This window comes from Rhizoctonia solani, chromosome 3 (assembly GCF_016906535.1).
Source record: "Rhizoctonia solani chromosome 3, complete sequence".
Lineage (NCBI taxonomy): Eukaryota > Fungi > Basidiomycota > Agaricomycetes > Cantharellales > Ceratobasidiaceae > Rhizoctonia > Rhizoctonia solani.
In genome coordinates this window covers 2748183-2772541 of record NC_057372.1, presented here as the reverse complement: position 1 = coordinate 2772541, position 24359 = coordinate 2748183, and the positions used below count along the sequence as shown (strand labels likewise).

The 24359-nt window shown below is 45.5% G+C and overlaps 10 protein-coding genes across 10 annotated transcripts; 6 read left to right on the top strand and 4 right to left on the bottom strand.

The window, feature by feature from the left end:
• Window positions 1-400: 400 nt before the first annotated feature.
• On the top strand, window positions 401-1911 carry RhiXN_03293 (BAH domain protein; the record flags this gene model as incomplete). The annotated part of the gene is made up of 7 exons (XM_043323110.1): window positions 401-500; window positions 578-726; window positions 787-823; window positions 874-907; window positions 968-1126; window positions 1181-1232; window positions 1285-1911. 7 exons carry the CDS (start codon window positions 401-403, stop codon window positions 1909-1911), a joined length of 1158 nt encoding a protein of 385 aa, XP_043178606.1.
• A 523-nt stretch (window positions 1912-2434) lies between these two features.
• Window positions 2435-3733, bottom strand: RhiXN_03292 (TFIIS helical bundle-like domain protein; the record flags this gene model as incomplete). The annotated part of the gene is made up of 5 exons (XM_043323109.1): window positions 2435-2881; window positions 2934-3063; window positions 3115-3263; window positions 3319-3413; window positions 3523-3733. 5 exons carry the CDS (start codon window positions 3731-3733, stop codon window positions 2435-2437), a joined length of 1032 nt encoding a protein of 343 aa, XP_043178605.1.
• Window positions 3734-3899: 166 nt separating this feature from the next.
• On the top strand, window positions 3900-5389 carry RhiXN_03291 (required for meiotic nuclear division protein 1; the record flags this gene model as incomplete). The annotated part of the gene is made up of 4 exons (XM_043323108.1): window positions 3900-4047; window positions 4279-4654; window positions 4712-5255; window positions 5303-5389. 4 exons carry the CDS (start codon window positions 3900-3902, stop codon window positions 5387-5389), a joined length of 1155 nt encoding a protein of 384 aa, XP_043178604.1.
• Window positions 5390-5666: 277 nt separating this feature from the next.
• Window positions 5667-6552, bottom strand: RhiXN_03290 (uncharacterized protein; the record flags this gene model as incomplete). Its single annotated transcript, XM_043323107.1, has 4 exons — window positions 5667-6145; window positions 6204-6330; window positions 6380-6472; window positions 6523-6552. 4 exons carry the CDS (start codon window positions 6550-6552, stop codon window positions 5667-5669), a joined length of 729 nt encoding a protein of 242 aa, XP_043178603.1.
• A 1078-nt stretch (window positions 6553-7630) lies between these two features.
• On the top strand, window positions 7631-9124 carry RhiXN_03289 (carbon-nitrogen hydrolase; the record flags this gene model as incomplete). Its single annotated transcript, XM_043323106.1, has 8 exons — window positions 7631-7777; window positions 7827-8096; window positions 8157-8255; window positions 8323-8350; window positions 8398-8603; window positions 8657-8690; window positions 8772-8878; window positions 8939-9124. The coding sequence occupies 8 exons, from the start codon at window positions 7631-7633 to the stop codon at window positions 9122-9124; spliced, it is 1077 nt and encodes a 358-aa protein (XP_043178602.1).
• A 313-nt stretch (window positions 9125-9437) lies between these two features.
• RhiXN_03288 (Zinc-binding dehydrogenase) lies at window positions 9438-10682 on the bottom strand (the record flags this gene model as incomplete). The annotated part of the gene is made up of 6 exons (XM_043323105.1): window positions 9438-9949; window positions 10020-10107; window positions 10162-10270; window positions 10321-10411; window positions 10488-10511; window positions 10565-10682. The coding sequence occupies 6 exons, from the start codon at window positions 10680-10682 to the stop codon at window positions 9438-9440; spliced, it is 942 nt and encodes a 313-aa protein (XP_043178601.1).
• A 6577-nt stretch (window positions 10683-17259) lies between these two features.
• RhiXN_03287 (uncharacterized protein) lies at window positions 17260-17760 on the top strand (the record flags this gene model as incomplete). Its single annotated transcript, XM_043323104.1, has 1 exon — window positions 17260-17760. One exon carries the CDS (start codon window positions 17260-17262, stop codon window positions 17758-17760), a length of 501 nt encoding a protein of 166 aa, XP_043178600.1.
• Window positions 17761-18086: 326 nt separating this feature from the next.
• On the top strand, window positions 18087-18944 carry RhiXN_03286 (Vegetative incompatibility protein HET-E-1; the record flags this gene model as incomplete). The annotated part of the gene is made up of 1 exon (XM_043323103.1): window positions 18087-18944. The coding sequence occupies one exon, from the start codon at window positions 18087-18089 to the stop codon at window positions 18942-18944; it is 858 nt and encodes a 285-aa protein (XP_043178599.1).
• A 214-nt stretch (window positions 18945-19158) lies between these two features.
• On the bottom strand, window positions 19159-20837 carry RhiXN_03285 (uncharacterized protein; the record flags this gene model as incomplete). The annotated part of the gene is made up of 5 exons (XM_043323102.1): window positions 19159-19606; window positions 19660-19844; window positions 19898-20255; window positions 20306-20586; window positions 20646-20837. 5 exons carry the CDS (start codon window positions 20835-20837, stop codon window positions 19159-19161), a joined length of 1464 nt encoding a protein of 487 aa, XP_043178598.1.
• A 916-nt stretch (window positions 20838-21753) lies between these two features.
• On the top strand, window positions 21754-23773 carry RhiXN_03284 (Retrotransposable element Tf2 protein; the record flags this gene model as incomplete). Its single annotated transcript, XM_043323101.1, has 3 exons — window positions 21754-23055; window positions 23107-23708; window positions 23767-23773. 3 exons carry the CDS (start codon window positions 21754-21756, stop codon window positions 23771-23773), a joined length of 1911 nt encoding a protein of 636 aa, XP_043178597.1.
• Window positions 23774-24359: the final 586 nt, after the last annotated feature.

Here is a 24359-nt window from a genome sequence, read left to right as displayed (position 1 = left end):
ATTGTTTCGTTTAGGGGATTTTATGTACCAAAATTGCGCATAATTATTTATTTTCTTTTGTCTACTGCTTTGATTAGAGTGGAGCTAATTGAATTCAAAGGTTGCCGTCGCCTTTTGGATCGTAATGACATCATTTTAAGTTTCTTCAATATCTCGATCACCTAAAAAGGGAATAGTGGGGGATTGTTTGGACACGCTGTCAAAAAGCGTTGCGCCGTCTGTATAATTTGGGCCGCCTCGCTCAAACGTCGTCTCTTCGTACATCAACTGGGGAATAAGATTGGAGGGAGCAGTTTTGATCTCCTTGCTACTCTCAACTAAAGTTTGAGCCTCAGATTTCGCTCGCCTTGCTGTATTGTTCTTGCCTTGTATCTCACTCTACTACAGTGAGCCACGCGATATGCCACCGCCGCCGAGGGGTGCTCGTCGTAGTTGCATCAGCTTCCAGGACATCGATCTGGACAATTGGGAAAAATTAGGCCAAATCTTTGCTATTCATGGTTATCGTCTATCCAAGTTCAGCTTGAGCGATGGTACTGAAATCACAACCGACCAATGGCGAGTTTCCATCTATTAGCGCCCAATCAATCGCCAGCTGATAGGATATTTAGCGTCCAAGTGGCTACTGGCGAGGACTTTTCGAACACATCGGCTCCAAACGAAATGTGGTTCGCTGAAGTTATGGATATCAAGACTGACAAGAAGCACTCCACTAAGCGTAAAGATGTCAGTTGGCTTGCTTCTTTATTAGGCAATGCCAGTGACTAATCTGAAAGCATTTTCAAGGTGTATGTACGGATTCGTTGGTTTTATACGCCTTACAGTCAGTGATCCGTCACCAGCTGTGCCACATTCAGTCTGATTTCTATGCAGATCTTGATCACTACCATAAGACTGTCGGCAAAGTGTAAGATTCTGTCAGAGAAGCTATTTTTTATGGCTCACTCTAAGATTGCTGTTTGTTTAGCAACACTTGCCGATTTGGCCAAAATGAGATGGTCTTGTCGGACCACATACAGGTTATCCCAGCCGTTTGGATTGTCCGCAAGGCCCGGATTTTGTTTTTCGATGAAGACGATGGAAATAATGGAGGTGCACAGATCGGTCCGAAAGATCGTTGGTACAGGTAAGATACATCGTGGAATGACTTTAAGACCGTGCGAAATATGTTATATTGTAGATACCACTTCAAGACTGGTCTGGGGCGTATGGTGACGAGAAAAAACTACTCGGTGAGTATCAGGCGTCTCTCAGAAGTAAGTTTATCCTAATATAGTTATATAGCTCCCTCAGGCTGGGTGCAGGATGCCAGGATGTCAAGCACGTTACTCTCCAGACGAAGAGATCCAGCGATTTTGCCCTCGATGGTTGTGTCGAGAATGGTGGCATGAGGAATGTCTACGGAATCGGGAACATGTTCAACCTTTTTCAGTGTACTCACTCCTTCGCATGCTCCAAGGCACGCCTGGATTCGGGGGTGCTGACGACGCTGCTGACGATGAAACCCCGATAGACAGTTCGAACACGTTGGAAGTCGACGAGGAGTTTGATGAGGAATTAGCTTCTATCTGTTCGAACCTCCTCACTTCCCTCAAGGATATAGAGCGAGACTTGATTCGATGCAAGGATTTTGAAGAAAAGAACCTCAACCTTGATTCATCCATTCTCAAGAACATGGAAGATTTTGAGAGAATAGAAAGGGTTCTATGGTGCGCACGTAGCCCAATCGTTCGCGGGAAGGAATATGGGGTTGTCGGAACTGGGCAGATGGTGGCCAAGGCCCGGGCTATCCTTAGAGAAACTGCCGAATCGCAATGTTGGCCAACAGAGGAGAAAGTGGCGCCATTTGCTTCATGCCAGCTCCCAGTACTACCTATCGTTACTTGCCCTAGTTGTGGGGGCTGGATCTAGGTTTGATACACATATATTTTGTTATTGAACGGTGAATTCGCTTCTTGATTGTATGCACAACGCTTTCTTGTAACTTGCTTTTTTCTTGCTCTTGTATCTATACATTCATCTCGTTGACATATATGTGAATAAAAATGCCCGTTAGTATGATCAAGCCGGAGCAGATTGGAATACTAGCACTCACTGATGGTTTCTTTTTAGACTGTTAACTGCCCTTACTTGGAGCTTCGACATCCGTTGGGATAGCTTTTGATATACCTTGCATATAGTTTACCGATCTCATAACTGTTAGAACAGATATATGCACTCAAACTGAAGAGGTTACCGGCCTACTAGCCTCACTCATTACGATAATGTTTGGTACTCACACCGGACAGGTGCTTTGAATACCCATCGCTTGTCAAGCACCGAGATTGGAATTATCAATGGGTATCCCCATGAAATGTTTAACACCGAGCCCGATACATAATATTAGGGGTACACACAGAATCAGACCATAACCAACCATCAAAGTCTCGCAAACTTATGCCCTCGACCCCTTTTGCTTGGCTGTATCGAGTTTCCTTTGCATCCGTCGCAAACGTTCCTGGTTTGCCTTGCGCCGCTCCACATCTGCGGCCACATTCGCACTGACACCGGCATTTCCAGACTTGGGGGCAACGGTATACCGTCCGATAGCGCTCTCTGGAATGCGTACCGCATTTTTGCGGCCACGTCCGTTGTTACTGAGAGTGGCTGCACGTTCGAGTAACTTATTGAGTTTCTCTGTGCGCACGGAAACTTCGGTCTCGGCAGTCGGAACGTGACGATCACGATACGAGGCAGAGCGCTTAACGATCGGACGAGACCAGTTGGCAACGAGGGTATCGGCGATACGACGGATAGTTGGAGTAACCCGTTTGCATTTAGTGTAAAAGAGTACGATCTTCCCGAGACCTGACTCTTTCAAAACAGCGGTTTCGATATCAAGCTAAAGTCAAGGTCAGTGCCTGTTTTTTTTTGGGTGGATAGTATGTCATTACTTTTGGCAAGATCTCAAAAAAGGCGTTTTGAATACTAAGGGCAGGAAGAGACTTGTCCGGCAAAGGTTCGAGCCAGCGCCTGACACCCTCAAGCAGATTGTTGTCCAAAACAGATTGGACGAGGGAGGATCTGGGTGGGTTATTAGTACATCACACTCAAAATGAGTCTTGACATACTCACTTTTGTAGCGTATCCATAACCTCACTAAGCATCTTTAGCTTGGAAACTGCCGGCTGCTTGTTTGCATTGGCCTCGATGTCCCGGTCTGCTGCAGCATGCATGGCCTGACGTAACCGGTTGACTTCCTCATCCCCATGTGCATCAATTTCCTGGTACCGGCAGATCTTAGGTAGGGATTCGATGGTGGTGGTAATAGACATATACCTCTTCGTCGCCTCCCTTTTTTCGCTTTTTCCTCTTTCCGGCTTTGCCTGGTTTGATAATCGAATCAATCTTCTGCGCCAGTTCGAGCCGCTTGCCTAAAATTAAGGATTAGTACATGCATGGTTTTAGAAGAGTGGCCAAACTCGCGTTCTTCAGGAGTAAGGTCCTGCATTTTATCCGCCTCAACACTGGGTTCCCTCTCACGTTCCTTTTCGCGGCGCTTGCGCCTCTTTTTTGGAACCATACTCCCACTGGCGCCTTCACCCTCTGTTCCCCCGGTTGATTTTTTGCGTTTGGTAAATTTCAGACTCGAACTTGGGGGGTTTCCCGTCCCCTCGTCATTGTAGTCCGAACCGGCGTCACCACGCGCAGGTGGTGTCTCTGAACGAGACGCCTCTTTGCGCTTGCGAAACATTTGGCGCTCTATTCGGGCGGAGAGAGGAGTAAGAAAAGATCATCAGGACTAGGATCACGGATTGAACATACCATCTTCGGACAAGTCCGAGTCGTCAGAGCCACCAAAGATATCACGCTCGAGCTGTCAATGTAAACAAATCAGATTCCACCTTGGATTTATTCGTATGCTTTTCGCTTACACCCCCTTGGCTCATCTCGACGATTTGGCCCTAGTTACGCAAGAAGAGGTAAAATCGGTGTGGTCGAAACTAACAGACAAGGCAAGTCACGTGATACGATACTTGCCGGCGGGGCGCTTAATCCGCCGCTTGGGTACGCAATCGTAGTTGCCGAACCGGAACTTTATCCTGACCACTTCATTTCGCACCAAATATTTTCATGAATATCACTCGGCTGACGCGTTCGGCTCTGCGAGCTAATCGAGCTACATTTTTCTGACTGGAACTAAACCTCCAACACATAGAATAAATTATAAGCCTCAATATTCTTCTATTCGAACTATTGTTTCGACGTCTCGGAAACTTGCACATTCACCTCCTCCAGCTTCGCCCAAATCTAAGCCACAAACACTACGTCGAGCAGCTCAGGCTTCCCTTCCAATCCGCTCTAACCCTACGCCTACGCGCGGTACAATTCGACCCGTACTAACGCTTGCTACCGCCGAATCATATAATCCTCACTTTTTGGAGGGTACTCTTCCCGCTGGTTCTCAACGCGTACATGCTGCCTGGTGGATTCCAAAATGGAAGTCTGGAGAAGTCTGGGTGTTTGACTCTGGTAGCTGTGTGTTCTGGGGCTTGAGTGAGGCTGAAGCACGAATGTTTGTTGCCGAGGTGATCATGCGTGTGAAGGGGGTCGAAGTGGACAAGCTAAAGACACTGGAGCTTGAAGAACTGGAGTTTGTTACAGACCCTAAAGAGTAAGTCTTGAACTTATAAGCATAAACTATATTTTTTCTTGTACCTAACTGGAATAGAACGACCCGCCTTCAAGGGGACCTAATAATACTTGGCCAGATACCCCCCATATCTGAAGTCGAATTTCCCTCTCCTCCCTCATCCTCAACAGCCATATCTCCAGAGACACTTCCAGCACGATACGCATTCTCTCACGCTCTCGCACGCTCTTCAGCGCTCGCGGCACTCGAGACATCGCTCGATAGCTATCTCCACAGCGTGTCCCGGCTCCCATCGACTCTCGGTACAACCGGGAAACCCGGTCTGGGCCGGAAAGAACTGCGAATGAAATTAGGACAGCTTATGCGGTTCCGACAAGGTGTTAACCTGGGTCGCGAATCCTTCGGGGATACGCCAGACTTATATTGGACGGAGCCAGTGTTGGAGGGATACTTTGATTCTGTGAGCGAGGCACTAGAAATTAAGGCTCGAGCGGATTCTGTCAATGCGAAGATCACGTATGCGGCTGAGTTGCAAGGGCTGCTGAGAGAGCTTTTAGCAGAGAGCTCAGGACATCGAATGGAGTTGATTATCATTGCACTAATTGCGGTCGAAGTTGTGATAGTGAGTGGATTAATTATTGGAATGCAAAATTCGCTAAAATTTTGCAGGCCATAATTCGTGATGGCCCGGAGCTCTGGCATATGCTTACCGGCGTATCAGAGGCAGACGGGCAACACAGTGAACCTACAAAATAGAAACGCATTCACCATTAAATACTAATCTAATAATTACCGCTTTTGTAAGATATTAAAGATCACCACTCTGCTTATGACCATTACTGCACTGTTGATTTTCCAAGGTTAGAGGCCGCTCGCATACGGTGTTTTATAAAATTTGGTGTTATCCAACCCACTACAGAACTGGAATGCTTGGATGGGTTTACAGCGTATAGATACAAACGTGTATTAACATAAGGAGGGTATCTGTTCGAAAGAAAGAAAATACAATCGTTCAATCCCATTAGTCCAGTCTCTATCGACGAGGACCCTCTTGGTTTGTCAGTGCGGTCGATGGGTTGCCTTTCTTCGGCTTCCCAGAGAACAAACTCTTCATTGTGCTGGCATTCTTTCCGGGGATGGCTTCGCCTTGTTCGCGACCGGCGCCAGGCTTGACAACTGCCGGATCCTCTTGTCGTGCCGCTTCGCCTTTCAAGAATTCTTCTCCTCTGCAGAGCAAAGGTAAATGCACTGCCAGTTGGAAATTGAGGATAAAGGGGACTTGCCTAATTCGTAAGAACTCTTCGAGCAACGCAGCATTGCGACTGTTAGTTTTGAATGCCGCTACAACAACATCACCAGCAACAGGGACCAAGCCAACGCCAGCGCTGACAGCATTGTTGGCAAGCATCTTGCGGAGCAACCAGCCGGGGATTTCAGCTTGCCGTGATTTGCGAACAACGAGGAGGTAGTTCAGCGCTACGTTAGCAGCATCACCAGCACCAGGTATGATACCTGATTAGATGACGGGTTAACTGCTGGGAGTATAACACTTGAATGGGCGAGCACGTACCAATGACAAACGTCCAGCCAAATCTCAGTCCACACACAGAAAAGCCTTTATCGAGATAGTGAGCGCGTTTCTTGACTTTCTTCAAGATGGCTGCGTCGCGCTTGGACAAGCCAGGCGGCAACTCGCGCTAGGACCAGAGTCAACCACATGCAGTTTAGTAGGGGCCATCAACGCACCTTTCTACGCTTCTTCTTTCCATTCTCATCAGTGTACTCCTCGTATAGAGGGTCAGAGGGGCTATAGTTTTCTAGGTGCCTCTCGAACAATTTCTGCAATCACGTCAGATGCTGAAACCAGCTGTTCGCAACCATAAGCTTACCAGACCTGCTTTCTTGGCAATGGCAGACATGGAAGGGAGGATGCTGGAGGTTTACGAGAACTGACAAAGTTTATATCAAGTGGGGGGATTAAATATAGGCACAGCAGTGATGCAATAGAAGATGAGGAGTGTGGTGTGGTGGAGTGGAATGGGATGCGTGAGCCGGTGTGATGTCACTCGGTGGCTATGCCGGACCCACCCCCCCCCGGTCACGTGAGGAGTACCTGGTATTACCGGTGCTCCCTTGCCGGTGCTGGAGCATGGCCATCTCCGGCCTTACAGGCACATCTCACAGCTTTACCTACTGCGCTCCAAACACAAGAAAAGGTACTACACCACTCCTTTTTCCTTTTTCCATCTCAAAACTTCGTGGTCGAAGTGTCTAGATTTATTCTGCTTGAACGAAGACTTTGCGCTTCATGGCACCAAACCCTCGGATAGAACTCTTTCTGAAAATTCATTTTCTAGTGGATAAGCAATAGTTTATATCATAATATTGATAATATCTTTGCAGCTGCGGAGCACCGACTACAAACCTATTTACAGTAGGCGCAAAACGAGTGGACATGCGTGGGTTCTAAACACTGCCACTTAAAGTTAACCAGGGCGCTTAATAATTCAGAGAGCTGGTCGTTTGTAGTGCAGTTATGTGTGCGGATATCAATCTCCGTCGAGCTATATTGCGCAATCGTCGCGCAGGGATGCATTCAAATCGTCGGGCATTCGCACGGGCCATGGACATGAACTTTAGATGCTTGGGCAAACGGGTTTCTGATATCCGTTAGCTATTTGTCTAGCTAATCCGAATTCTTTACCTAATCCTCCCGTTCCGTTACTGCTATTTGCTTCTCTCAGTCGAGTCGAAGAATATGATAGGATCATAGAATCGTGAGTCCCATGATCCAAGCGCAAGTCGTGTACCCGCTGGATGCGAAAACTGATTTCCTAAATCAAGTAGAATACGACTACATGACGACCTAGCATTTTTTGAACTATGTCATTATTCAAGTTTACTACTATATAAGAACACATGCTACCCAGCTTACTTCTTCACTGCTCTCTTCACCAGCAATCTCCCATTACTTCCACTACTTTTACTACTCGAAACATGCCTGTCAACCTCACCCCTTCCAACGCTGACACCCGCACCTTCAAGGTCGCCGCTGTCCAGGCCGAGCCCGCCTGGCTCGACCTTGAAGGCTCTGTAAACAAGACGATCAAGATCATCAACGAGGCCGCTTCCAACGGAGCAAAGGTCAGTCTTGAGCGACCTTTGTGGCGCATATATTCATTTTTCCATCTAGATCATTGGCTTCCCCGAGGTATTCATTCCGGGATATCCGTGGACTCCATGGGCACAGAACTTTGCGGTTGCCGCCCCGGTCCTCAAGGCATACCAGGCGAACTCGCTCCCGTTGCACTCTCCGGAGATGCAGCGCATCCAAGAGGCCGTCAAGGCTGCAGGTGTTGAGGTTGTACTCGGCTTCTCTGAGCGGGACGCTGGGTCCCTTTACATTGCTCAAGTCACGATCACTTCTGACGGGCGGATTGCTAACCATCGCCGTAAGATCAAGGTAAACATTGCCTGTTTCTCCTTTGTGAATGATATCAGTCTGACCTGTCGGGTATGATAGCCAACGCATTATGAAAAGACTATTTACGGAGATGGGTCGGCTCAAAGCGTATTCAACGTAGTCCAGACCAAGTATGGACGTCTAGGGAGCCTCAACTGCGTAAGTGCCATACCTTCACACGTATTTACACCATCTAATCCTACCGTTTGCGGATCACGCGTATCAGTGGGAACATATTCAACCCCGTAAGACCAGTATGCACTTCATTTATTGCTGTTTACTAATATGCCGTGTGCCCCAGTACTCAAGGCGCACTTCTACAGCCAGCACCCCCAAATCTTTGTCGGAGGCTGGTGGCCGGCATTCGCGCCTCACGAAGGCGGCTCTCCGTACATCGTCTCTGGTGAAGCATCAAGTAGGATGACCCAGATGGTCGCCATGGAAGGCTCGGCGTTTGGAATTGTTGGGTGCCAAGTCGTGAGCAAGGAAGGAGCAGAAAAAATGAAGGTAAGCAAGTAATTCTCTGTGGTTAGACAAAAGCTCATACACGGATCGATTAGTTGACCGGCTTCCCTTGGTTCAAGTTCCCCGGAGGTGGCTTTTCTACGGCAAGTACCGCTTGATGAGACTGGTACTCACGCATCTGAGTCGGATACAAATAGATATATGGACCAGATGGCTCGCAGCTTGTAGAACCTGTCGACCCTGGAGTGGAGACCATCTTGTATGCAGATATTTCTCTGGATAAAATCGACGAAGTGAAGCTTGTTGCCGATAATCAGGTTAGTTAACACCCTCATGTTAGAGCTTTGGGTACTGATATGGCTTCGACGATATCTTAGGGTAATTACTCTCGTCATGACTTGTTCCATTTGGTGGTACACAATAAAGGAGGACACAACTGGCATGCGTCTACATACGAAAATGCCAAAGAGCAAGCGGCGGTAAACACGATCCATGGAGAGGTTAACAACCTTGTGTCGCTTGGGCTCAAGGCCGTAGATGGCGACGATGAAGAATCCGCGTAGAGAATTTGATAACGGCTGTCAGATAGCTTGATGTATGGAGTTTCCCGTAGAATCAATATTACATTTTCTCCACTCAACGATTTCCACCCAGCATTCGGTAGATGGGGGAGAGGGAACGTGTTTGAGTTGTCCGATTCTTCAAACCTTAGCCATAGATAACCCAAACAGCGATATATCTCTTTCTAATTAACTGATAGCCTCAACATTAGCCTCAACATCTCCAGACTAAGTCCGCCCCTTGTGGTGTGATCGAACAACCAAATACATTCAGATTTAACAGCATTGTATAAGTACAAGTGATTGCCCCTTGCGGTTACTCCTGAGAATGAATGACAATCTTTACGCAACTCAAACCCTTGCGCGAGATATCTATCGCCTCCGGCAGCGCAGCCAGACCTCCCTTCACAACCTGTACTCGGTTGGGTACAAATTTGCCATCCTTGATCCACTGTTCGATATTTCGCCAGAATGGCATGGTTAGGTCCTTAAACCTATGAGAGCTACCATAGGCAGTATGCACAGCAACCTTTTCCCCAGAGATTTTCTCCTTGAGCGAATTGGTGGGCGGGAGCATGAGTACAATGTGTGCGTCCGGTACAAGAGACTGAGTAATCAAGACCTCAAAAGCGAACTCCTGAGTGGCAGCAATGGAGATTGAGTCTAGAACAAGAGACACAGGGGTGGGGAAGGCGGATTGGACAGTTGTTGTATCCACGTTGCGGTCAAAGACACGAGTTGCTCCAAGTGACCTGAGGAAGTTGGCGTGCTGAGCCGATGCAGTAGTGACAATTGGTGAGAAACCAGCAATGCGAGCGAGTTGGATGCCTTGATCAAGTCCCGGGGTCGGTAAGTAATATATATGAAATAGAAATTGATACTCCGAAGTACCACCCACCAAATTGGCCAACGGACGAACTTCCTCCTAAGATTAGAACACCCTTTCCATTGGCGGTAGGGCTGCTTGTTGGAGCTTCGATGCCAGTCTATTGGAAGAGACCAACCCAGATTGCGATAGTAGCGGATGGAATAGTTGATACTTTGTCCTTAGTGATGTTGTCTGGGATCTTAGAAATGATATCGGTCTTGACAATGACTTTCTCTTGGAATGCTGTTTCATCGGAACTATCATAAAGTCCCTGGGAAAACCTATATGGCAATATCAGATGATGGAACAAGGGTAGTCAAGCAAGACTCACACTCTATCTCCGACCTTGAAGTCGGTCACTTCTGGACCAACTACTTCTACAATTCCAGCACTGTCAACTCCCAGAATGGTCGGGAGATTTTCTATAAGGGCACCATAGTCAATGATCTACAGAGTTGATAGTTGAGGGCAGGCATTGAAAGTAGGACAGGTGTGCACTGGCCTTCCAATTGGCAGGGTTGACTAAGACATCACTATTCAGCCAAAGCAATATATACGTTAGGGCAAGGACTTACTTTCAGCAGCATTAACCTTGACAAGAGCTTGAATTTTCTGCAGGATAGGGGTGGGACAAGCATTTACTTCAAGTTCACCATACTTTTCAAAAAGGAGTAATGCTTTATGTTGGGCCATGGCATTAGAATATGAGTTTCAATTGTCATCAGTGTACTCCTTGTATAAAGGGTTAGAGGGTGTTATAGATAGGAAAAATAATTAATAAAAGAATATACTCTAAAAGGAAAGAAAAATACTAAAAGAGGAAAAAGGATAGAAAGAGTAACTAGTTAACTATAAAAGGTAATAATCTTATAAAGATAGGTGTTGTAGACACATGTATACCAAGGACATTTATTCTAATTTTCTCAGTTTTAAACAAAGACAAATGGACAACATTTTCAATCACGTGACATTGGCGCTTATATCATACACTAAGCGCCAAGCCATGTCCCCTTCTGCGCTTAATCAGCACACATAGCCACCTCCACCTATGACGTCATCATGACATGTCAGTGACATGTATGCATGAGTAAGGCCAACTGTGGAGCAGGCTTCTTATTGCATATAGATAGCTTCCTTTCTATTGTACGCCAACTGTAAGGTTGGGTACACGCTAGTGGGCAGGCACTTGAGGCCGTACTACTACTAACACTGCTTATCTAATCTATACTAAGGCTATGCTACTGACGCTTAAGGCATCCTACTTCTAACTACTGTTGACAAATGGGGCTTAGCCCTGGAGGTGTGGTAAGCGCAGGTAAGGGGGTAACTTCTGATACTACTAAGGGCTGGCTACTTAGCTGGCTGGGTGGGTCCTCCTCAGTGGATGTGAGACAAGGTAAAATCAACTTGGGGTTTCCAAGTAATTTCCCTGCTGTATATATAGACAAGACTGCTAAATACATGTGGTCTGTGCATGTGTGAATAGAAGACTACATGTGAAAAAGGAAGTGTGCTGTGGGCTGCGCAGAAGCGTGGATTTCTCCTAAGCGCCCTTGGCACAGCATCTTGGCATAATAAGCGCCAAGATCACGTGATTTGAAAAGTAAAGATAAAGAGTCTGTAGAAAATACTAAAAATAATAGAAAAATTGTCCAATTCCAATGGTATAATTCTTGGGAGTGTAACACTTTCCCACATACATGGCATTTGTAATTAGTTCCCTCTGTAATATATAAGGAGGCCAACCAACCATGGTAACACCCAGGTTGATTACCTCTTGTTGCATCCTTACACTGTACAAGGGCCTTAAGCCCAGTAAACTACTTAGTCACATGCCTTAAGCATTGTTCTCATTGTACTTAGGTAGCTTGCCAACTCCTTACAGTGTCTTGTCACTGTAGTATAGTTGGTTGTTGTCATAGGTAGCTTGCTTGTTGCCTTAAGCAACTCTTACTTAGTTTTACCCAGCCGCAAGCACCTGCCTCCTTGATGTCCTTACAGACGTCTAGGACAATAGGTAATTATCCTGGACATGGTCACATGACCAGTACAAGTGGTTGCATGCTGGCCCAAGCCCAAATTTAGGGGGTTGCAGGTGTAATCATGGGTTGTCAGCAGAGGAATAATAGGGCTCTATGGCTTAGTGGTCAAGCTGGTTCAATTCTGGCTAGTTCTATTTTCCTCTGTTTATGACAATGTTAAAGTAGCCAATTGACTTGCTAAGGGAATAAGTTAGTTAGTATCAGGGTGATCCCTACCAATAACTAGTAATATGAGTATTGCTATGTAGTAGGTGATGCAAGGTACAAGCAGAGCAGTGTTTAACCTAAATATTAGTCTCTAGAACTCACTGTAACTTAATTGAGACTTATGTTAATTTGTTTCCCTGTCTCTGTTGTACACCAACTGTAAGGTTGGGTACTTGCAAGTGGTGGGTGCTTGTGGCTGTACTACAACAAAGCAATCTACTAACTAGGGCTATACTACTTGTATCTAAACTGCTTAGGGTGGTGTGGTGACTACTAACTATGGTGTGGAAGGGCCTTAGGCTGGTGAGGATGAGGGCTGAACTATCTACTACATTAGTTAGGGGACTTATGGTCCTGACAGTACTGCTGAACTACTGGTACCTGTCTGTGAGGGTAGACAAGGTAAAATTGACTTGGTGTTGTAGACACACTTGATACCAGGGAATTTATTCCCATTTTCTCAAATTTAAACAAAGTATATTGGACAACTGTTACACCCTTGGAAATTATACCACTGGAATTGCACCTTTTTTCTAATATTTCTAGTATTTTTTACAGACTCTATTGCTTTAGTTTTTTAATCACATGATCTTAGTGCTTATACATGCCAAGATGCCACACCAAGATGCCATGCCAAGGGTGCTTAGGAGAAATCCACGCTTCTGCACAGCCTGCAGCATGCTTCTTTTCCCACTTGTACTTCTTTCTCCCACATGCACAGACCACCTTGTAGATAGTGCTTTGCCTATTTATACAGCAGGGAAATTGCTTGGTAAAATCCCAAGTTGATTTTACCTTGTCTGTTATGGAATGACTAATTTAGACATATGCACCCCTAATTGCCAATAGTGAATAGTGCAAACTGGAGTAATCATACTTGCTCTATCCAAATATGGGCATGAATATTACTATATTTGGAAACTGGCAGTGCTACAAGACCTTTTATACTTTATTTCCTCATTGCGCTTGCATATATACACATCTAATTATGCAAAGTGGTCATACTATTATTTATATGATTTATAGCATTTTTTGTAGCATACATTTTCATGTAGGAACGGTACTTATAGACCATAGAACAAGTGCAAGTAAGCATGCAAGCGCTGGCGCTTAGTCATTGCAAATAAGCGCCAAAGGTTGGTGGGGCGCGCCAACGCCAATATCTTGGCAGGAAATAGGCATATTACTATGCGGACCAATGCCAATAGGTCGGAGGCTCCGGCATATCACTTCTCAAAAAGGAATTGCCTGATTCTGAGCCAAATTGATGGAGATACTAACCATTTAAGTTTCTAGCTTTTTCTATGAGATCCTACCTTGCCTCAAGGTTATTTTTAGCATTCACACTAATGTAATTTAGTCATATATGCTCTAGAACATTCTATAAATAGCCTTGGGTCTATCTCACTAGGACTTATTGGGACTAATTGGTCTTTATGTATCAAATAGCTCAGACTGTACCTCTCATGTAACTTCCTCTTTTGTACATCATGTATATAGTTATTTGTTCTCCCTCTGGGGTATATAAACCCCCTGAGGGAGACCCTTTGAATACATCTTCTTTTCATCCCATTCTTACCCCTTGTGTGAACTTGAAGATCTATTAGATCTTCTTTACTTAGTTTATGTTGTACGCCAACTGTATGGTTGGGTACTTGCTAGTGGGCAGGCGCTTAAGGCTGTACTAAACAAGGTAGTCAACTAACTAAGGCTGTACTCCTAACTATGCTACTGTATCTACAATGCTTAAGGCATCCTACTGGTATCTACTGTTGGCAATGGGGGCTTAGCCCTGGAGGTGTGGTGAGTAAAGATAGGGGATAAGCAGGTTACTTCTGATGGGGGCCAGCTACTTAGCTGGCTGGGGTGCCTCCTCAATGAGTTTGAGACAAGGTAAAATTGACTTGGTGTTCCCAAGCAATTTTCCTGCTGTATATATAGACAAGAATGCACTATCTACATGGTCTGTGTGTGTGAGAAAAGGAAGTACATAATGGAAAAGAGAAGTGTGCTGCGGGCTGCGCAGAAGCATGGATTTCTCCTAAGCGCCCTTGGCACGGCATCTTGGTGCGGCATCTTGGCATAATAAGCGCCGAGATCACGTGATTCAAAAACATAAGATAGTTGGTTCGGAAAAAATACCAAAAATATTAGAAAAATCATGCAAATTCAGTGGTATATGTTAGGAGGTTATAACAGTTTAGAGTGTCTTATTTTGCTTTCTTAGCCTCTTAAACTCACTGAACTTAACCTGTAAGGCCTCTTGGCGCATATAGCCTCTAGCAAGGTCCCAACAGATACTGGGTAGCTAGGAAAGGCTCTAGGGCAACCCTGAACCTCTTGAGTAAGTCAGTTGGGAGAGTTTAAGGCCTTGAAAGCGGCATATACACTTTAATTTAGTGCAATCTCAGTCAAATAAATTACTAACAAGTCCAGATAAATTACAGTAAGTAAATAAGACTCAGTACTAACTTTCATACTATAGGTATAAGCATAACCAACCACCTGCATCTACAGTAATTGCTTGATTACTTGTTAAGTGTAGGGATCACCCTGATTACTAACCTAATTTACCCTTATATAGCTAGTCTATTGCCTTTTATATCCATATATAATTGATCCATTAATCACTTTATTGTATTCTGTACTTAATTACATAGTCTCTAAAACCCTACTCTATAACATTGTCTCTCATCCAAGACAGGTTTCAGAAGCCTAGCTAAGTAGCTAGGACCCTCAGTAGTACAGCACTCACCCTGCTCAGTAGACCTACCACACCTCCCAGGCCTCAGGCCCCTTTGCCATCATGTTGTGACCCAACTGTAAGGTTGGTCACATGCTAGTGGCAGGCGCTTGGGGCCATAACTAATACAAGGTATCTATGACTAACTACTGCCTAGGCTATACTAATTCAGTGCTTAGGGCCCTGCTACTATAACTACTGGAAGCAAAGGGGCCTTAGGCCTGGGAGGTGTGATGAGTGTGTATAAGGGTAAGTGTGCTGTCCTGGACACGGTCACATGACCAGTACAAGTGGTTGCATGCTGGCCCAAGCCCAAATTTGGGGGGTAGCAGGTGTAATCATGGGTTGTCAGCAGAGGAATAATAGGGCTCTATGGCTTAGTGGTCAAGCTGGTTCAATTCCGGCTAGTTCTATTTTCCTCTGTTTATGACATGTGCAATACTACTGAGGCAGCTTGTCATGACCCACTCCATTCTTTCCATGAGTCCTGACCTTGTCAAGCCTCCAACACACTCATGTTGCACACCAACATGACCGCAAGCACGCATATACTCGCACATATGCACTTGGAACCTCCAGGTTCCCACATATAAGAGACTTATGGTTGACATGGCTGGACTTAGTGATATTCTCTAAGTCCAGGTCACATGACCTCCCCCCCTCCAGTCCTTTATCAAATACTATACTAAACTACTACGGATTTGAGGTGGGGGGGGGATGACATAATCTCTTCTATAATAATATATTATTTAGACCTTGCCTGCAGGCTCCCTTAACATTGGCCCGCGGCTAGGGGGGCGGGGGGAGTGCAACGTCCCCCAGCGACTTATATTATTGATATATCACTGTGCATCATATATACTATATATCTTTGACAGTGGATATATATGGTAATAACCCCTCCAGATATGGGTTATGACATTGAAAACAAGCTGCTTACCTATACCCAGTATATATATACATATATGTGTATATGTATTGCCTATAGGGGATGTAGGGATGACTAATGCCCCTACATCACTGATGCACAACATATTGTCCCAACAACACAACGTCAGATTACCATTTATGGTAACTCACCTTCCTAATTAGGAAAAGACATAACTTGAAGAAGACTTTCAAGACAAATAGAGACTAAGCAACCTAGACTTACCAAAAATGGCAATCCCCTTTCCAAATTAGGAAAGAAGATGAAATGGATGGATGACTAAGCTTAGTCAGCTGAACTCTGATGAGGCAGCAACCAGATCACATGATCAACTCATTGATGACAAATCAAGTATGACTAAGCATGATGACAAATGCTTAGTCAGCAACCAGGTCACATGATCAACTCATGAATGACAAATCAACTATGACCAAGCATAATGACAAATGCTTAGTCATCAAGTACTACCTGCACTGCCACAATCACATGATGATGGCTGTGCTTGATCTCTGGGTAAAACTGGGCCGGATTGGGGAATAGGATTGCCATATATGGAAATTGGATGAGTCATACTTATATTGTGGCTGTGCATGCCAAGAGTATGAGTCATACTTAAGCGGTGTTCCACGTGATCATGTGCTAAAAATAGAACCAACTCAGCCAAGACCTCACCTCACCAGTGTATTTCTTGGCATTTGATTGGCTAATTGAGCACTGCCACATGGTTCTTTGACTCATACTGCTTCTTGAGGCTGTGCTACGGCTCCGAGAGGCTGTGCTCCCATTTGAAATATGTATATAGACCCAAGTGATGCCCAGGTATATATAGGGGCGGAACAAGCTGCTTAGAAAGCCAGCTTGTTTTCCCTTGTCTTACAACCTATAGGGACAAGCAGGTGTTGCTACACCTCAAAAAGAGCAACTGCGTGATTTATTTGAAATTCAACTATCAACAACTGTCAACAAAGGATCTCCACTGATCCTTCTTTCTGATTAGTGATAAGAAGTACTGTCAGAGTCTTCTCATCACTAGGACCCTAGGTGTCCACTGCTTTACTTGCAAATAGCTAAAGACTTCCTCTGTGGGTTGCACTATTTTGCCTCTTGCTAACTAAGACTTCTTGTCTTCTACTTGCAAATAGCTAAAGACTTCCTTTGTGGGTTGCGCTATTTTGCTTCTTACTAACTGAGACTTCTTGTCTTCTTCTTGCAAATAGCTAAAGACTTCCTTTGTGGGTTGCGCTATTTGGCTTCTTACTGACTAAGATAGGTATATCTTGGAACTTGCAAGTAATAGAGACTATTATAGTGCTCTATTTGGCCTTTTGCAACAATATGGGAATTCATAAGATGCAACCTAGGCGTGTATTTGGGACTTTGCCCCAATTGGATAACCCTGAACATGATCATGTCATGGAGCTGACATCTCCTATGCAAGGCATGGAACAGGGACATCAGGAAGGAGTAGGAATTACCCCTTCTAAACAGGCTGACCAACCGGATATGGAATCATTTCAACTTGCCACAGCTAGGATCCTAGACCCTAGGCATGAGAATCCAGGGAATAACACACCCTTGGAGGACCCTGCCACCAGGGAAAAGGAAACCCCTTTGGTAGATGAGGCAACCAGGAATAAGACAGTGAAGGATTTTATTGAAGACTTCTTTGCCAAATTCCCTGAGGAAACTCAACCACCAAAAACTGAGGCAAACAGGAAACGGATTACTAATGACCACCTTACAAGTACCCAAAAGGTCTATGGATTCTTAATGGAACTAGTAATGGGAGTCAAAAGGTTGGAGAAACATATTGACAACCATCTAAAGATGGAACAGGAAATGCTGGATTGAGGCATTTCTCAGGAAGTGATTGATGAATTGGATAAAATACTTCCCTTGTCTTCCCTCTGGGAGGCTGAGAACAACAGTGAATCCAATTCTGATAAATCAGGGTCTACTGAAATCCAATGTGAGGTGTGTGGGAGAACAAACCACTCTACTGAAGAACATAGGAAATCACGTGACCCTAGGGCAAAGGGCAATAAAGGGTCTGACAAGCGGAAAGATAAGGGCCCTGGCAACCCAGGGTATAAAGGAAGGCATCCCATGCCTGGGAAGTCATCTCAAACCACCACTGGCACCACTACCTTCTTATCTATCCCCATTACTAGAACATCATGCCTGCCATCAGAACAGAGACCAGGATCTCCAAGGCCACTGGAGATGCCACCTCTTACCACCTTGATAGATCCAGTGAGCACAGGACCAAGTTCCCTTGGTCCCAGGACAACCTGGATCAATGGGCACCCCCAGATCCATCCATGGGCTGGGACATGGGGAATGATCAACCCCCTATCACCAACATCTATGACTGGCATAAGGTCATCACAAGATGTGACTCCTTCCAACAATCCAAGGCTTATGCCAAACTACTTGATCCCTCAGCAACCCTTGATTACATACCAATGGGTCAACAATGGAAATGCTACTGGATTGGAAGAACCCTACGCTGTCCAATCAGGGGATACCTCCGCTGGGTTGGCAGTGAGCCACCAAAACAACCCAAACTAATGCAAAGTACCAAGTTCTTTGTGTGTAGAGGTAATGTGGGTGCCTCTGTGGAGGATGTAGTGAGGGCCCCAGTGCTAAAGCACACAAGGAAGTTGGCAGAGTGGCATCTAGACATTGAGGAAATTGATCCTGAATGGTGGATACCAATCTCAACAGTAAGGGAATGGCTGGCTGCAGAAATTGAAAACTGGAAAAACAAACTGCCATCAGGCTTAGGTGGCTATGTGGACAACCTCACTCCTGAGGATGTCTATTACATGATCCTAGAACGCAAAATGAGCATAGAGGATCTACATGACTGGCTCAAACAATGGGCCATGCAAGCAGCTCAGAATGATCTGAGCAGAAGTATATCCAACTTAGCAATCCATGAACTAAGTGATGAAGGAGGACATGAGTCTGACCTTGAAAGTAACAAGGCCATGAACAAATGGAATCCCTTGGATTATGCTGATGGAATGTGATGAAATATGTAACATTCCATCCAATAACCTTACATCCTTCTCTTCTTCCTTTTCTTCCAATGTTTGCTCCTTCTTAGTAACCATCTGTCTTATCTGATTGCTCAAGAATCATTTTATCTCTAAGTGCCAAATGGAGGAAAAGAAAAGACGCTTTTATTGAGACAGGGACCAAAACATACAAAGCAAGAAAAAACAAAAACAGGAAGGGAACTATCTAATACAACTTATCACCAATATACACAAAGGTGCAATTGGTGTCTATCCAATTCTTGCCATCAACTGTAGCATAACTACAATCAGCAAATACAGAAGGCTTAGAATTGGAACAAATAACAGTAGAGCGCCCCCATTGGCAATGGCGCTCTGATCTGTAACTAGTGCGGAAATTGAAATCTTCCTGCACCCACATCTTCAAAGGAACCTTGGACCAATCCATATCATCCAGCACTGCATACTGAACCATAGGATGGTCACTAAACTCATCAGAGTTAAGGTTCTGCCTGAACCTAATGTGGTGGCCCCAAGAACAAGCAAGGGCTGACTTCCCTGTCTCTGAGGGACCCCACAGAACAAGGATCTTACCACAATCAGATTCAGGGTCACGCTCCAGTATATTGGAGGTAACCCACTCCTGAACACCAGGTGGCAAATTGACTGTAGCCCTGGTAACAACATGTCAATACTCCCTTCTACCATAGAAAAGAAGGAGACTCACTTCTTAAGGGCCTTGGGCTCACATACACCCTGAGGAAGGGCGCCCTTATCCCTGTAGAAGTAACCAGTAAAGGCCTTGAGGTTGTTATACCCCATGGCCATATCACAAGGTTGGCGCTCCTTTAAGCGACCAAAGAAACCCTCTGCATCCTCTGCCTCCATTGCATAGGCAAAGTCCTCATTGCGCTGTGAAAGGAAGACTATTAGCAAGTAATTTCACTCCATATCTTGGAACTTACATTGGTCTTGGCCTTCAACCCTGCAGGGCATTGACCCAATAGGAACTCCTCTGTAAGGGTCCCATATCTTGCCTCCCAGGCATCTGCCTCCTTCTTGAGATACTCATAGGCTGATAAAGGGGCAAACCTTCCCTTATCATCCCTAAGTACAAGAAGACGCTCATGAGGGCGCACTCCCTTATGCTTCCATAGGTTCAGGGCCTCTGATGAGATGAGGGTCCTGGCCCAAACAATAACATGGCAATGCCAATCAGGCTGCCATTCACCTTCCCTCAGGTCATGGGACTCAGTGACTCCCATGGCATACTCCAAAAGGGAATTTTCCCCACTCCTCAGAGTAAGAAGATGATCTACAAGACTTGAATAATCCTCAGTAAAAGTAAAAACATCCTGGGTATAACTACTTACTCTTTTATAACCTCATGGCAAGAGGTTTCCCTTGTCTCCTCACTCTTGACATAACGAGCATAAGTGAGAAGATAACACTTCCCCTTACGACGGAAGCGCCTTCCTTCTTGGGGAAGAACCCCAATGTCCTCCTGCCCTTCAGGGGCTGCAGGAACAATAGATCCCCTTGACTCCAATGGAGCCATGGATGGGACAATGGAGCTTCCTCCATTTTCTAAGTCTTCCCTGTTGCTGGGCACTGCTAACCAACGCCTGGACAAGGGGGGAAGCACGCAGGATATCTGTGACTTTACAGTTATCTTTTAGTAAAAGGATTTTGCTATCAAACAAGACCACTTACTCCTTCTTCTTGGGAGTCCAGATCCAACCTTCTTTTGAGAGTCCTGGGAGTGAGCTGTGACAGAGGCAGCTCTTGACTCTGCCACACAGTAGATGCAATCTGGGAAACATAGGGGGTGGCATCCAACAGCCCTGAAGGCTGTGAATCCAAGACTGTGGAGGGAGTGGCGCTGGCAGTTGGGCATTGAGACATGTTGATGACTTATCCCACCTCCCACTGCCCTCTTCTTTATACCATGGGGGCCAAGAGACTGAGTCAGAGGGAAATGACTTACTATACCAATCCTTTCTGAACAATAAAATGGCACCATACAGTAACCAAGCAACCATGAAATATGTTGCTAACCAGGAACTTCCAGAAGACTGGAGAAGCTACCTTACAAAGACAGTAGTGTGGGAACTTTCCCACAGGAAGAAAACAACATTCCAACAAGGATCACATGACCAAGAACAAGTCAGGTGACCTCATAACAACTCATTGCACAATTGTACCTAGGAGAACTTGACACCTAATAAGATATCTACCCAGACATCTTTTCTAATGGCACAAGTTCATGTCCCCTAAACTATGTGCAAAAGGGGGGGCAATGTCATGACCCACTCCATTCTTTCCATGAGTCCTGACCTTGTCAAGCCTCCAACACACTCATGTTGCACACCAGCATGACCGCAAGCACGCATATACTCGCACATATGCACTTGGAACCTCCAGGTTCCCACATATAAGAGACTTATGGTTGACATGGCTGGACTTAGTGATATTCTCTAAGTCCAGGTCACATGACCTCCCCCCCTCCAGTCCTTTATCAAATACTATACTAAACTACTACGGATTTGAGGTGGGGGGGGGGATGACATAATCTCTTCTATAATAATATATTATTCAGACCTTGCCTGCAGGCTCCCTTAACATTGGCCCGTGGCTAGGGGGGCAGGGGGAGTGCAACGTCCCCCAGCGACTTATATTATTAATATATCACTGTGCATCATATATACTATATATATCTTTGACAGTGGATATATATGGTAATAACCCCTCCAGATATGGGTTATGACACTTCCTAGGGTTTGCCAATTTCCTCTGTTGTTTTGTTGCCAACTTCAGCCACATGGCTAGGCCGCTACACAACCTAGTCAAAAAGGACACAACTTGGAAATGGAGCACCAAGGAACAGGAAGCCTTTCAGGGATTGAAGGACGCCATCACAAACGCACCAGTCCTCTGCCATGCCAACCCAATGAAGCCTTACTTCCTAGAAACAGACGCATCAGGCACAGCCTTAGGATCCATACTCAGCCAAAGACTGGAAGACAGACGCTTGCACCCACTAAGCTTCTTATTGGAATCATTCAAGGGAGCCAAGCAGAATTACGACACACACAACAAGGAGCTGCTGGCTATCATTTGTTCTTTGGAAAACTGGCGCATCTTCCTGGAGGGAACAGAACACCCCATTACGGTATTCACTGACCACTGCAATCTGGAATACTGGAAGGAATCCCAAACGTTTAACCGCCGCCATGCCAGATGGCATCTACTGCTAGCTGGTTATAACTTTCAAATTGTATACCGCCCAGGGAAACAATCCAGAAAACCTGACGCTCTCTCACAACAATCCAACCACGCAGACACACCGCCGGCCAACCAGACAATGCTCCCTGACCCTGTGTTTGCCAACGTGGCCTTAGTGACCCCAAAAAAGGAACTCCAACACCAAATTGAGGCCGCCTTAGATCAGGACAAATCACTAGAGGAAATATTACAATTCCTCCAGAATGAATCCAAGGCACCCCTGTCCATTAAACGTGCCTTCAAAGATTACCAAATGGAGGCTGGACTCCTTTTCTACCAAGGACAAATTGTAGTCCCAGATGTTGGATCACTAAGGACGGACTTACTCTGCATCCTCCATGACAGTCCCTTGGCAGGACACCCCGGAAGGCAGCAAACCCTAGAATTGGTCTCAAGGGATTACTACTGGCCGGGGATCTGTGCCGACACATACTGGCACATGGACTCCTGTGAAACATGTCAACGGATAAGGAAGCCCAAATATGCGTCAATACCGCCTCAACCCCTTGAGCTTCCTAGCAGACCATGGCAACACGTATCCTACAACATGATAGTGGATCTACCCAAAGATGGAAACTTTGACTCAATCCTGGTCATTGTCAACAGCTTCACCAAGTATGGTATTTTTGTCAAATGCTTCAAGAAGCTAAATGCACCCAAACTAGCAGAGTTATTTTTGGAACATGTATGGAAACAACATGGGATGCCGGAAAAAACGGTCTTGGATAGGGGAAGGGTTTTCAATAACAAATTCCTGAAGGCATTATACAAATGCCTAGGAATAGACCCCCATTTCTCCTCTGCGTATCACCCTCAGAGCAATGGCCAGACAGAACAGGTGAACCCCTCAATAGAACATTTCCTTAGAGCATAATCAGGGGTTAACCAGAGGGACTGGACCAGATGGCTTCCCATGGCAGAATTTGCATATAACAACGCAGTACATAGCAGTACAGGGAAAACACCGTTCAAAGCTCTATATGGTCAGGAACCCACCTTAACACCATCCAACGTCCCAACAGACATACCAGAAGCCAATGACCTTGCTGTAACCATGGAGGAACAATGGAAGGAAGTCAAGGCCGCTCTCCGGCAATCCAAATTACGGATGGTTGCCAGGGAATCAGGGAATCCCTTAGAGTTTGAAATAGGAGAGGAAGCGTGGCTTGACGCCAAGAATGTCAACCTCAAGACTCTAAGTCTTAAGCTAACGGAACAACGCTTAGGGCCATTCAGGGTCATCAAGAAAATCTTGGACTGCGCTTACCGGCTTGAACTTCCGCCAACTATGCGCATTCACAATGTGTTCTATGTGGGACTACTGTCAAAAGTTAAACAGGATGACAGACGCACCTTTGAAAATTGCCCACCACCAGTCACCGTGGATGGGGAGGAAGAATACAAAGTTGAGGGGATAACAGATGCCAAGGAATGCAACAGGAAATGGTTCTTCCAAGTCAAATGGAAGGGCTACGGGCCCAAGGAAAATACGTGGGAACCTCAGGAAAACTTAAAAAATGCAAAAAAAATTTTGAAAAAATACAAAGAGGATATGAAGAAGAAGGCCCTTGGCGCTGCCAAGGCCCTTAGAGGGGGGCAGTGTTGTAGACACACTCAATACCACGGAATTTATTCCCATTTTCTCGGATTTAAACAAAGGCAAACGGACAATGTTTTCAATCACGTGACTTTGGCGCTTATATCATACGCTAAGCGCCAAACCACGCCCCCACCTGCGCTAAATCAGCTATGTAGCCACCTCCACCCATGACGTCATCATGACACGTCAGTGACACGTATGCATGAGTAAGGCCAACTGCAGAGCGGGGTTCTTATTGGACCACATATTGGATATGATGTATTTGTAATCAGTTACTCTGTAGAATATATAAGGAGGCCAACCAACCATGGTAACACCCAGGTCAATTACCTCTTGTTGCATCTACCTACTGTACAAGGACCTTAGGTCCAGTAAACCACTTAGTTACTAGTTCCACATTGCCTTAAGTGGCTTCTTGATTGTACTTAGTCAAGCCCTCCATTGCCCTTACAGGCTTGGTCACCGTAGTATAGTTGGTTGTTGTTGTAGGTAGCTTGCTCACCGCCTTACGTGGTTTCTCTTACTTAGTTACACCTGGCCGC